The sequence below is a fragment of the Simochromis diagramma genome, unplaced genomic scaffold (genome assembly GCF_900408965.1).
Source record: "Simochromis diagramma unplaced genomic scaffold, fSimDia1.1 OVJJ01000216.1, whole genome shotgun sequence".
NCBI classification, from domain to species: Eukaryota; Metazoa; Chordata; class Actinopteri; order Cichliformes; family Cichlidae; genus Simochromis; species Simochromis diagramma.
In genome coordinates, this window is record NW_024386883.1 from 19554366 (window position 1) to 19569099 (window position 14734).

The 14734-nt window shown below is 39.6% G+C and overlaps 1 protein-coding gene across 1 annotated transcript in view; it reads left to right on the forward strand.

The window, feature by feature from the left end:
• The window catches only part of LOC120734104 (complement C1q tumor necrosis factor-related protein 3-like), a 33999-nt gene extending 19472 nt beyond the window's left edge, over window positions 1-14527 (forward strand). Inside the window, exons 5-9 of the mRNA XM_040032676.1 lie at window positions 5453-5555; window positions 11048-11110; window positions 12365-12418; window positions 13665-13796; window positions 13898-14527. Coding sequence (XP_039888610.1) covers window positions 5453-5555; window positions 11048-11110; window positions 12365-12418; window positions 13665-13796; window positions 13898-14175 — 630 coding nt within the window. The 3' untranslated portion in view covers window positions 14176-14527. The remainder of the gene's footprint in view (window positions 1-5452; window positions 5556-11047; window positions 11111-12364; window positions 12419-13664; window positions 13797-13897) is intronic.
• Window positions 14528-14734: the final 207 nt, after the last annotated feature.

A 14734-nucleotide genomic window follows, 5' to 3' on the forward strand; every position in this document is an offset into this window, starting at 1 on the left:
AAAGAGCCATTTCTCTGTAATAAACTCTCTTTTCCAAAGATGAGTGATTCCTCAATCAGATACAGGGCTCGCAATATCGCTAGCCCGACGTCCCGGGGCTAGCGATTTTTCCAGTTGGGCTACCAAAATCTCTCTCTGCCCTGCCCGTCGGCTGTCAATATGTGACATATTGAAATCGCATTTGAATTTGCGCTTGTTTTTTTGCTTTCACTTTGCAATCGTGCGAACTGTGTATAGAGAGCGACAGCACTGATCTGTGAGTGATGATAATTTGCGCACCAATTCCTCTGACGTCGTCTTATCAATCGTTAGCTTACTACGCAAACATGACAAGTGAAATCTCCGGCAGCTTAAACATGTGAGAGGTTGATCGCGCAGAGAATCGCTGAGCTTATGTGAGTGCGTGTGTAAAAGCAGCAGGATATATATTTTAGTTCTGCTGAGCCAAATAAGACAGGTCAGGGTGAAGAAGTGACAGCCAAAGAAAAGCTTACCACAAAACGGAGAAGTTATGACAAATCAGACTATAAGGCAAAAAGAAAGTGCAGCTTTATGGTTTCATGGACAAAAGAATTTCTGTGGCTGCAATATGACGAGCTAAATAACCAGGGCTGCACATAAGTGGTCCGCAGGTGCGCATTCGCTGTCAAAATAAAAAACACGCACAAGGGTTAGGGTTAAATTTAAAAACTGTACTTTTGAGTTAAAATATATATTTATAATTTTAATAAATGACAAATTAAAAAGGCATGAACATTTTTTTGTATCGAAAAAATATCGAACCGTGACACCAAAGTATCGAACCGAACCGAACCGTGAATTTTGTGTATCGTTGCACCCCTTATATATATATATATATATATATACACATATATACACACACACACACATATATATATATATATATATATATATATACATTAGGGGTGCAACGATATTCGTATCGATATTGAACCGTTCGATACAGTGCTTTCGGTTCGGTACGCATATGTATCGAACAATACAACATTTGTAATTTATTTTATCAACTTTCCTTCTGACGATGCTGTCTGTGTGGAGCGCTCAGTGAATCTGTGTTCGACTACTCCGCCTAGGCTGCACTGTCGAGCGCAGATCCACTGAGCGCTCCACACAGACAGCATAGTCAGAAGGAAGAGCGCAGGGCAAGCTAGCGAGACAGAAGTTAAGCTCTACTTGCAACATGGACCTCCCCCACTCTCATTCAGATCTGGCGTTAGGAAATTTTTTGGTTTTCATGTGACGTATGACCCTGAAGGTAAGCGAGTCATGGACTAAAGTAAAACAGTATGTTGGATGTGCCACGCAATGCTCAATTACATGGGTGGGAACTAGTGTGTTAGCGCAGTTAGCTCGTTAACGTGTTGGCCGTCTAGCCCCATGCATGGGGCGATCGGCGGTAGCTCGTTAACGGAGATTTGCTGTGTTGTGGCGTTAAGGTCATTTCAACGAGATTAACCTGAAAGCACTAGTGGGAACACAACGAATATGACTGCACATTTATGCCGACATCATCCTAGTGCAAAGACAAAAACAACAAGCATGCTACTAACTTTAGCCGAGTCATTTAGACAGCTGTTAGCACATGATTCTCCTTATGCTGCTGAGAATATAGCCCAGAAGAAGCGGATAGTATAGCTTTTATTTTGGAAAGAGCCATTTCTCTGTAATAAACTCTCTTTTCCAAAGATGAGTGATTCCTCAATCAGATACAGGGCTCGCAATATCGCTAGCCCGACGTCCCGGAGCTAGCGATTTTTTCAGTCGGGCTACCAAAATCTATCTCTTCCCTGCCCGTCGGGCTATTGTAGGAAAAATATATGTCAATGCTTTTGCATTCTTTCAGAAATGTAGCTGGGTAATTATGTCATTGGCATCGGTGAGCCACTGTCAATATGTGACATATTGAAATCGCGTTTGAATTTGCGCTTGTTTTTTTGCTTTCACTTTGCAATCGTGCGAACTGTGTATAGAGAGCGACAGCACTGATCTGTGAGTGATGATAATTTGCGCACCAATTCCTCTGACATCGTCTTATTAATCGTTAGCTTACTATGCAAACATGACAAGTGAAATCTCCCGCAGCAAGTTTAAACATGTGAGAGGTTGATCGCGCAGAGAATCGCTGAGCTTATGTGAGTGAGCATGTAAAAGCATTTCAGTTCTGCTGAGCCAAATAAGACAGGTCAGGGTGAAGAAGTGACAGCCAAAGAAAAGCTTACCACAAAACGGAGAAGTTATGACAAATGAGACTATAAGGCAAAAAGAAAGTGCAGCTTTATGGTTTCATGGACAAAATAATTTCTGTGGCTGCAATATGATGAGCTAAATAACCAGGGCTGCACATAAGTGGTCCACAGGTGTGCATTCGCTGTCAAAATAAAAAACACGCACAAGGGTTAGGGTTAAATTTAAAAACTGTACTTTTGAGTTAAAATATATATTTATAATTTTAATAAATGACAAATTAAAAATGCATGAACATTTTTTGTATCGAAAAAATATCGAACCGTGACACCAAAGTATCGAACCGAACCGAACCGTGAATTTTGTGTATCGTTGCACCCCTAATATACATACATATATATATATATATATACTGTGTATACTGTGTATATATATATATATATATATATATATATATATATATATACACAGTGTTGTGTACATATATGTATATATATATATATATATATACATATATGTACACAACACTGTGTATATATATCTTTATGGACAGGCACGCAATGTAGTGACAGGGATTGACAAGAACTAATATTGCATATGAGAAATATTGCACATAGAAACTACTACGGTGTATTGTAGACTGCAGGTACTTTGTTGTAGACAATGTTCCCTCTTTCATGAGTCTGAGCAAACACACCCTTGGACCACTGTGAGCAACAGCAGACGTGTGCACTGTGGTTACGCCAGCATCCAATCCATCCAAGTCACATGTTTATTAAAATAATCAAATTACAGCATTTATGTTAGACTACTTTTAATTAACTGCTTCAGCCCACTTACAATGAAAATGAAAAAAAAATATCTTGAATATCTTGTTCATGACCTGTGTAGCATGTTAACACTATTGGAAGAAAAAATAACTTGAACTCCAATTTTGAAAACACAACTTTCTTTTTTTCTTTTCTATAAAGCTGTGACTTGTATTAGGAGTCTGTGGTCTGGGAGAGAGTCTGTAACTCTGTCTGCAACATACAGTACATAATGACCAATGTTAGGCAATTAATTATATAGTTACTTCTCCAAAAAAGTAACAAAGTTTTTTGCAGCTGTTTACCTAAAAATGCAGCCAAGGCGTTTTTTTAAATAAACATTTCAAACTATTTACAGAACAATCAGCTGTTCTGCATCAAATCTGATGCCACACAGATTATTTGTGCCACTTGTGGGATTATAATATTATTTTATGCCATGTTAGACCCCTAATTAAAGATTGTGAATTATTATGTAGTCTTAGTTTGCAGTATTCTCCTGAATTAGAAGAAGGTGATAACTATTACATTTGTTAAACTGATTTGCATTACATTAGACTGCTGATTGATTGTGAATGATATTGTTTATGATGCATTATACTGCTGAGTTATAAGAAATACTGTTCGCAGAAAGTCATCGCCTTATTTGTCTGATTAGAAGAGAACATGCTGGAGTTTTCTGCCCCATCTCAGCAGGAGCAGATAAACAGGGAGCCAAGGTCGTAGCTTAGGCGCCGTGTGAGAGAAAGCATGTGAATCTTTAGGCTTTTATGATTAGGTGGGGACACCAGAGGCTATAAGAGTTTGATCAATGCTCCACCATTTTGAGAGCTGATGCTGTCTGCGTACGATGTCCATCTCCCACGCGTGTGATCATTAAAATCATCGTTTGACTCAACCCGGCCGGACCAGTGTTGTTATTGTGGTTTTTCCTCTTGTGTCCATCCCCAATATTTGAATCCGTAGCACACTCCAAAAAATAATTTCTGTCCACTATGAGATGAAGGAGAACAACAGCCTGATACCTGCAGGCCTGACAGCAGCAGCTGTATCACTGCTGTAACACCTGTAACATTCAGCAGTCGCCTCATTGTTCTGACACACAACAACACTATTGACTACACTACACACTAACTACACACTAACTACAAACTAACTACACACTGACTACACAAGATTTGCGCTAAACGTGGCAAATCTCTCACATCTCAAACACGCCGTCACTCCTAAAACTTCCCCCTTCCTAAACAACTAAATGCCATGTTGCCATATCATGTTTTGATTGGTCGACATGGTACATTTTAAAGGGTGGGGTAAGTGTGTGTGTGTGTGTGTGGGGTGGGGGTGGGGGGTGGGGGTGCTGTTTTTGCTCACAGGCTTTTGAGCGTTTTCCCTATAAAACACCATTTTTACCGTTTCTTAAATATAAGAAACGTAAATATAAACAACGACAGTATTCAGGAAGAAAACCAAACATTGCAGATATTTTTATCGTAACTCTGGTTTTACGTGGCCGATCAACACAGTTTAAAAACTGGTATAAAGTCCACACTTTGTCCGTCAGTTGTTCTGTCTGTCCTGCTCACATCTCCAATGGTTGTACACGTTGTCATTAACGTGGCTTCACTCCACATCAGCCGCTTTGCTAAAACACTGGTGTCGGCACATAAGGACGCTGTCATAGCCTGTCAGCGGCGTTGATCAGCTGCGTATATACGAATGTGAATCGCATCATTGGCTGGACTGTGGGATAAGGTGACATCGTTCTAATCCCATATGGGAGCAGCCAGTCACTGACTGACTAACACTGCAAAACAGAATTGTTAACGTATTTATTTTAATTTCAATTCAGGTTAGATTTTTTTTGTGTGCGCAGAGACGTGCCAGCAGTGCGCAATTGCGCACGCGCGCAGCTTAGAGGGAACATTGGTTGTAGAGTGTGACAACGACTGGAAGGAAAGACCTTCTGAATCTCTCCTGGTTTGGGGTTGGTGGAGGGTGTATTTGCACAACAAAAGCAGGAGATCAATGGAGCTGAAGGCCTGTGAAAATCTCATCGGGGTGCTAGGAGGTGTTAGGTTCAGGGAAATTATGCATATTTGCGCAGGTTTAGTAAATCTAGTGTTAACAATCATTGACAGTTACATTTTCCTTGTAGTCTGTCTTGAAGTCATAAAGATTACATTAGTTGCTGATTTACTAGAATTACTTTATGCCCTCAGTTATCATAGGGTTACTGAATCGAATGATACCGTGACCTCCCCTTTGTACTGTGTAATATAAAAGTCAGTCAGGTTTGCAGATGACACAGATACTGTTGAGTTTTCACTGACAGAATGGAGATCATGGTGTTTTTCTCGCTGTTGCTTCTGGTCTGCTCTGTTTCCACAAATCAGACAGAGGCAGATAATGAAATTGTTGACCAGCAGATTTCAAACCAACAACCCTGTCCACAGGACATCCACGCTGCGCTGAGAGAGCTGACCGCCTCACTGGCTGAACAGAAAGTGAGGACGGCATTCCTGGAAAAACAGACTCAAGGTACAGTATCATGTCAGGTAGTGAATAAGATCCACTGTTGTGGTACAGACACATCAATGTCACTTCGTCGATATTCAGAATGACAAACATTCATTTAAACTCTTTTGTAAAGTGTACTTGGTTTTCTTGAAATGTGCTTTATAAAGTTATTATTATTATAATTAATATTTGAGGATAATAGACTATGTGTGCGTTAGCATATGCTATGTCCGGTGGGGAAACTCCTGTAGAGCGCTCGTGTCCAGTGTGATATTGTTTGCAGTCCAGTTTTCCAAAACAAGTCAACCAAATGAATGAATCAAGCGGTGATTTACATTTCTCAAGTTGTCTTGGGCATTTACCGAATATATCTGTAGATGATGTTCATCGACTTGTCGATATTTTTTCACCCGTGCCTCAGAGCAAAAGAGAGAAAGGATTCAAATTTTATATTTCCCAGTATTTGTATACAGCGGTCTCTCGTTCATCGCGGGCGTTACGTTCTAAAAATAACCGGCGATAGATGAAATCCGCGAAGTAGCCAACTTTATTTTTTACAATTATTATAGACGTTTTAAGGCTCTAAACCCCTCACTACACACTTTTTACACTTTTCTCTCTTGTTTAAACACTCTCAAAGTTCAAACCTTTGTAGAAAAATAAGTCCAGTATTACAGAATGAAACCACAGATCAAACCCTGTTTTTAGATCCAGAACATGGGAATACAGCAGATGCCAGAGAATTCAACATCAGTGAATCAGAAATCCACTTGTTGTGTGATGGTTATCTTCCTCTGCCTTTTGGGTGCCTTTTGACGGTGCAAAACATTGCATGGAGGATCGACAACGGTCTACAGCCAATCAGGATGCACAACGCAATGCACTGTAAAAAAGCAAAATAGCAAAATTGCTCTAAAAAAAATCTGCGAAACAATGCGGCCGCGAAAGGTGAACCGCGTTATAGCGACGGATCACTGTAATTTTGAAGGTACGTCACAACATACCCTTGGTAAATACTAATATATAGAGACCCTTACCAGCAATCATTCATTTATTTTTTATATCCTGTGGATTTTGTTCACGGTTTGTTTACATGCTGTGTAGGTGTGTACTTGATTGCATTTATATAGCGCTTTTCAAGACCCTGAAAGCGCTTTACAACTCCACTATTCATTCACACACTGGTGGAGGCAGCTACAGCCACAGCCACAGAAGTGTCTTGCCCAAGGACACAACGACCAAGACTCCTTTATATTAGCTTTACTTAACCTTTACTTAATCTTAATGTTCTTTATGTGTGTGAGCAACACTTTTAATTTTATTAAACACACCCAGGGTAAGATACACACCATCAGCATATCAGCATAAAAACAGACAGCGACGTTCCTCTTTCTATCACATTCTTCCATACATGGCAATTTGTTTCACCTTCCTTATGATTCCTGGGGACTTACAATTTCTTGACTCTTCTTCTGTCACTTGTTACTAGGCAAGCTCAAATGCAGTTAGAAGCTAAATGAATTCCAGGCCCTCGGCCTGGCCTATGTTTCAAATCATTTGTGTTTGTAAGCGTGTGTGCGGTTTAACCTTCTATTGCTCCAAGTCACTTACACAATAGATCGTCGGGACAACGCGCCAAACGAAGCTTAAGACCTTGAATAGACTGAGCATCAACTCTTTTCATGAGCACAATATGCAATATGTATAAGAAAATGGTTATAAACGCTTATTCTACTAAAATACATCCAACCCAAGTCAGAGATTTTCAATCAGTTAAGCTTAAGCATATGAGCAATTACTTATGCGTGAGTTTTACCATACCCAAAGTATCAAACACCCAAAAAGTCATAAAATGGTCATGAAGCCCCTTATCTCAAATTAAACCTAAAATTCCCCCTTTTGACACCTCTTATGTGTCACAAACTGAAAATGCTTCACCAGAGCTTAGGAAATTAAAAGAAAAAGGTTAGTCATATTATTTCTCAAAACACCTCAGCGATCCTCCTCTCAGGTATATCTGCTCTGGGCCTGCAAACCTGTGTTAAGGAATAAAATCAATTTAATCACCATGTCAAATCTTTTGAACTCCTGGCTCCATCAAGAGCCTGCATCCTTGGAACTTCCAAGAAACAAAACCTGTGTGTTAACCTGAATTTCACATTTCATACTCAGTTTCCCCCCCTTATGATCCAATCTGTGTTATAAGAAAGAAAACTTAAATCAGAACAGTTATCAGTCATGTGCTTCATGGAAAATTTCCCGTATTTAAATTTCACATTGATCCTCTGAGTGTCATGGTACTTTTAATTCGAATTTATCAGAGCTGACCAAAATGAGTTTGCTTTCCTTACTTTGCTCCTGTTTCTTTCCAGTGGCAGCTAGTATCACAGACCCTTACCAATTGTTTTCCTTTTAATTCATTTAATAATTTACTATTTTAAATGGAAAAACCTCGGTCACTGGTACCAGTCTTTGTTATTCCATAACTTACATTTTAATGTAACAAGTCTACCAATCCCCTATATAATTCCTAAATTTTGCTTTGGTTCTACCTGTTTTCCTTCTATAAAATTTAATTGACTTCTACAGTGGCCTGCTTTTGTTAATAGTAACCTGAGTTATATCAAACATTTTCTCCCCTTTAGCATTTGGCATTTCCCCAACAATATAATGTGATACCATAATCTAAACCCAGTCAATAAAACAGAATTTTTTCTTTCTTTTTTTTCTTTAAAGCAAACATCAGCAACCCGAAATTAGCAGCCAAAAGATTAAGTTTTCAGCTCCACACTCTTATGTGAACCTTCAGTCTCCCCTCCGTTCTCTCTCCTCCTCCTGCTCCGGCCAAAAGCAAAACAAAGCAAAGCAAAGCAAAGCAAAGCATCCCCTTTCTCTTGCCGGCATGGTAAATTGTTTGTTCACATTTATTCATCCTAACCTTGGTCCAGTCTTTGTCTCAGTGTCCAGTCAGTCAAACCTTTAGTCCACATCGTCAGTCCAGTCACAGTCCAGTCACACACATTCACTCACACTCATTCACACGAGATATTGCTGATAGTGGAGACTCCCGTGCAAATAATCAGATTCTCCACCCTCAGCAACATGAGCTCATTCATTTGTTTTATTTTGTTTTTTGTTTTTTAGGAAAAGAGTTCTTTATGCTCTTGGACTGATTGACTGCAATCCTTTTAGACAGGGACTTACAACCTGATCAGGTCCCCACAGGTAGCCTTCTCCTCAGCCCATTGTAATCTGGAAAAGGTCACCTTCTATTTGTTCTCCCAGAAATTTTTTAGCGCTGTTAATTCAATCTTGCAGGCCTGCTTAGGACAAAAATGAGAAAAAGAGAGCTGATTAGTAGCTCATCAAAACACAAAACAAAATCACCTGACAGGTTTTCTCTAAGTGCACTGTTACAATTTTAAAGGGTTCTAACCAGTTCTAACCATGTCCATGATTAATAAAACTCCCTCTATTAAAATAAGAAAACTACCCGAACCTAACCGACCGAATCAACCCATCACTAAAACAACAACCTCAAAATCTTAAACACAGAAAAGTTTTGCCTCAGGTTCTTCAGCGTCCTTACACTCTAAAGTCAACTGACATCATTTCACCTTCTAAATACACAGAAAATCTTCTTAAAAGCCACAGAGTTTTGCACACCATTGGTATTCTCATTAAGCCCTTTCTAAATATGTTATGACAATCTATCATCACTAAATTCTAAACTTCGGATAAGAAGCCTCAGACACACAGCCAGACAGCAAGCTTCTTCGTCACCACTCATTTCAGCTACTTTGCATACTGAGTCATATCTCAGGAAGTTACCCTGACAAGAGAAATGCATATTTAAACATCACCACATTATTGAATTATTTTTATTTCTTTCTACAGTAATCACTTGTTTTGATCAATCTGTCCAAGAGCACTTCTAATCCACTATTCTAAAAACTACTTTAAGCTTTAATCACTTTTTCCTTTTCACAAAAATCACTCTATTGTCGTGGAACTTCCCTGAGTTATTCCTCAACTTCTGGGTTTAAGTGTGTTAAATTCACCCTATTTTAACACTAATAAAAGATAGCAAGCTTATTTTCATTGCATGTGTGTGTGTTATTAGCCAGGTTTAATCAATGTCTGTGCACTGGAGCTGTGGATTCAAACTATCTCACTTCTGATTCTCTCCAAAAATAATTTCACATGTAACAATTTGTGTGTGTGTGTTTTCTATTCATTCATGTAGTTATTATCTCTCTCTCTTTTTTTTACCTTTCTGTTATGATGCTCTGGACATTTCTAAACCTCCACCAGTTCAGCCTCCATTTTCAATCCAATTATATCCTGTACGCTCTCACTCGACCTCGTCCGGCTTGACCTCTCACTGGTCCCTGTCCCTCCTCTCACAGTTTCCTGTTTGGCCTTCAAATCTCCAGCAAACACAGGCCCCACTCAGCTGTTTCTTCTTCTCTGTTTCTTCTCTGTTGATCTTTTCAGTCTTTTCTTTTAGGTTAACTCCCAGCATGGCAAATATCACATCCAGTGCCTTCAAACAATCATGTCACTGGTTAAGTTCCCAGCTTGTAATTCAAAGCTCATGTTCCATCAGTGGTATTCATACATGCTGCTGCTTGACCCTTCAGTGTTATAGGTCATTTGCACAGTCTTTTGCCTGCTGTTAACTCTTCAAGTTCAGATAATAACCATAGCAAGTACTTAAAGCCACCTACAACTAGCTTTCCTTTAATATATGACAGGAAGTCATATATTAAAGGAAATATGGGCTGAAACCAAGGCTGCCTGTAGTAGCCCAAAACCCGCATCTTAGCGATAGCAACTGGACTAGCTTCTTACTTAGCAAATAACACAGATAAAGCTAAACAAGCATCACTCTTATCTTACAATACCCACGTGGTAAGCACACACACAGGAATGCAAGTAAGTACAATACCGAGGTGCATCATGGGTAACGTAGTCTAAACAGGTACAGTAAACAAGCGGACTTTTAACAGTCTCTGTTTGCTGAAGGGTGCTGTTTAAGTAAAGTAGCATCTTTAATAAAGAATTACACCAGGATTCATAAACATCCTGGGAGCAACTGATGAAGCAACTGAAGAAGCAACTGATGAAGCAACTGATGAAGCAACTGATGAAGCCCTGTATTTTTAAACCCTCCATGTGAAACTGAGCATGTTTTCTGTAACAGGAAGCTCAGAAACTCAGTAATCTGCAAATCCACAAACTTTATAACCAAGGTTACGGGGAACCACCCAGGGTCAGTTCATGTTTTCTGGAATAAAATACTTTTAGGTAAGTCCAGAGTGTCTTGCTGGTGTTCCAGATGATCAGGATTTAATTGGTGGTGTGGTCAGTGTCATGATCCATGGGAGGAAGGATGAACACAGTCACCGTCAACAGAGTCAAATAATCATCACAAAGCAGCACTAGAGATAAAAACATGTGAATCACTGTGTGCTGTCAGTGAGATTTTCTTTGTTTTGTGTTTTTCTCAGAACAAGAAGCAAAGCTGGAGAGTCAGAAGACTGAGATCGACCAGCTGAAGCTGCAGTCAGAAGGTATTGTGTGCAAATCTGATCATCTCTATAGAAATGTTAAAATGTGTATATTTTTGGCACATGTTCAAATTTATTCAGTCCAGGGAATCAATAACCTCGACCACAGTTACCTGTTCAGGTACAAACGACTGTTCAGTTGCGGGTCTTTAATCCACAGGACCTCAAACAGTCTCATTAACTTTGTGTCTGAGATCATGTTACCTTTTTTAAATTTCTTCAGTGGAGCACTGTTTCACACTGTCACATTCACCCTTTCTAAAACAGACTCCCAAACAGCTCTCTGACAGCCAGACTCAATGTTCAGATTTTGGAGATCACCATTAAACGTATTCATCGGTCAACTAGGACCTCCAGCTAAGAGTGGATGATCTGTACTTATACACATATTCAAATCTAAAACCATCTTTTAATGTAAACTTAACATTTAGTGTAGTGACTTTAATTTACAAGAAAAAAACACCTTGAGGAAACTTTTTTTAATGATTTGGCGCTGCACAAATAACACTGAGTTAAAGTGAATGACTCCACTCTACACCAGTACAAAGTTTTATCAGAATCTGAACTTCTCGAGCTGTCGTGTTTACAGACACAAAGAATGACATGCACACAAGCACATCCAACAATATAACCTGTGGAGGTAATGAACTGACTGCACCAGTGTTCAGAAAACACAGCTAAAACTAACCAAACCTATTAGTGCTGTCTCACCATTACACTCACAGGCTGTTTTAACAAATCTGGGCCTAATTTCTGTGAACATTTGAATCTGTATTTGAAGACAGCAGCCAGCAACCTCTACTCAACTGCTGGGTAATTATGTGTGTATGAACTATGCTACATAATCAGGAATCAAACACACGCCCCTGTAGCCACTTGGCTCACGGGTCACCAGATCAACCAACAGAGCTACAGCTGCATAGTTACAGCCATCAGCCATCCTTTGGTTGCTTAACTGAGTAAAAAGGTGCTACATGAGTATGAGTCCATACAGTTTATCACCTTAAGGAAGTGAACAGACAGTGGCGTGGTTACATCCATCATTTACATACAGTCTGTGGGCACACAGCACCTGTAGGAGGTGTGGTCCTGCAGCTCTGCAGTGTGTGAGGTGGAGGATGAGGGGACGTGGAGGAGACAATCGCTCAGTATAGCATGAACAGCATGAGAGTCACTGTTACTTTCTTACTTATAGATAAAACATGGGAATCACTGTGCTGTCAATGAGATTTCCTTTATTTTTTGCATTTTTATCAGAACAAGTAGCAAAGCTGGAGACCGAGATCAACAAACTAAAGCAGGAACTACAAGGTACTGTGTGGGAATCTGATCATTTCAATAATACTTTGAAATATATGACATGTTTTTATTAATAATGTTTGATCTTAAATTGTAAATTTACTAGATTAGTATTTATGTTTGAATGTCTTAATGTTAGACACTGAAACTAAAACCTGCTCTGATACAGTTAAAGACAAAGTGTTTGAAGACACAACACTGCTCAAACTCTCATTTCTGTGAACAATTGAAGCTGCTTTTGTGCTGTAGCGCCACCTGCAGACAGAAGTCAGCAACTCTGGTGGCTTAACATATGTTAGTGCTATAAATCTGTCCACAAGGTGGCGCTACTGTGTTTGAATGTCTTTAGTTCATTCACAGGGGCAACTTTAGTACCAACACTGTTTTTATTTCTTCCACATGACATCTGAGGGTAAAAGTTCAAACTAACTGACCACCTGGTGACACAGTATGTGGATTATAAAGTGTTGGGTCTGCACTTCAGCAGGCCTACTGGTTCAGACTTATTCCCGTGAAGAATGCAAGACAGAGCAGCGATCGATTGATTTTCACATGCTAGCAAGGGGAGCCGGACGACAGGATCTCTGCCCTCCCAGCTTCCCCTGCAGCCTTTTATTCTGTGACACACAGTTTACACAAGCACCCACTGTAAACCCCCCTATGGTGCGTCATAAACTTAAGGCATTGAGTGGATGTGTATGTATGTGTGAGCATGTGTTTGTTTGTATGTATGTGTGAGCATGTGTTTGTTTGTATGTATGTGTGAGCATGTGTATGTGTATGTATGTGTGAGCATGTGTTTGTGTATGTATGTGCACGTGAGTGAGTATGTGTGAATGTGGGTGTTTCTGTGTGACTTCCTGCTGATCACAAAAGGGTCATCTTCCCTCACCCAGTATATGGCTTAATTCCTGTAATGGTCTCACCACACACAGGTGAGGTCATAAATGGCAGGAAGTAAACATCCTCACTAAATAAGGACAGAAACAGAACCTTCACATAGGATGTGCCTGTAGTTAAACACTATAGCTAATTACCCATTCAACAGGCTGGGGAGAGTGTTAAAAACAGAAGAATGTCTTTGATCATACAGCTTGGCAACATTTAACAATTTTATTCTAACATAAAGAGTTTGATTTCTTCTGTGACAATGAAACGCTTTCAGCTGTCAAAAATTTATTTCATTGTAGATTAAAGTTTTTGTCATGGTCACTTTTTAACAGAAAGTTAAAAATAATGACATTTCTCTCTCTCTCAGTCAAACAGGTGGCTTTCTCAGCCTCTCTGCTGGATCAAGGTGCTGGAGATACTGGACCCTTTAACACTCAGAGTACTCTGGTCTTCAAACATGTTGTCACAAACATTGGAAATGCCTACAACACATCCACAGGTAATAACACTGAATGTCACTTCTCAGCTATGTTGATGTCAGGCTGATGTTCCAGATGTTCTAACAGCTGATTTAACATGACAAAAACAAATGTCCCACAGGTATTTTCACTGCACCAGTGAGAGGAGCCTACCACTTTGACTGGAAAGTATATGGATATGGAAACGTTGAGACAGGTGGTGTGTTATTCAGGAATGGAGAACACATATTTATAGCACATGAATGTCCAACATCTGGGCATGTGAGCGCCTCTAATGGAGCCTCACTGCTTCTAGAGGTTGGAGATCAGGTGTTTGTGCGTCTCTGGGCTAATTCAAGGATAAATGACAATCAAAACCATCACACCACCTTCAGCGGTCATCTGATCTTCACCATGTGAGAGGTGTGACAGCTCCAACGCTTCCTGTTTAGACTGTCCACTGTGGGCGGAGCTTAGCCATTTTTAGAAGTAAAACAGGAAGTAAATCACCTGCTGGAATCAGTTTCTTGCTCTCTCTCTCTCTCTGGTTGGGTTCTAGTTTTGTGTTTATTTGTTTCTACTGACTCAGATAATTTACTTCTTCTTGTTATCTTTGATTCAAATAAATCCAGTTAAATGTTCAGTGATTCTCTTCTCTTTGTCCTTTCTTTGAGTCGGCTCTTCACAAAGTGCTGCTCCTCCATTAGGTCATGACTATTTTCTATAAGTTGGTAAACTGCATCGTTTTTTATTGGCTCCACTGTCCTGTGTTGGTCAGTCTGTTATTTTGGTGACTGCTGGCCCACATGTTTGCTTTTAACTGGAGTCTTTCCTGTTAAGTTGAGCAAAATCCAACAGTTCCTCTTTTTTCTCTCCTTTGATAATCATGCAGGTGTTTTTCTTAAACTCTTAACAGATGTTAAACTTAATCTGACTATCATGATAAAAATGTAAACAGCTGATTTAGTTTGATATAAAA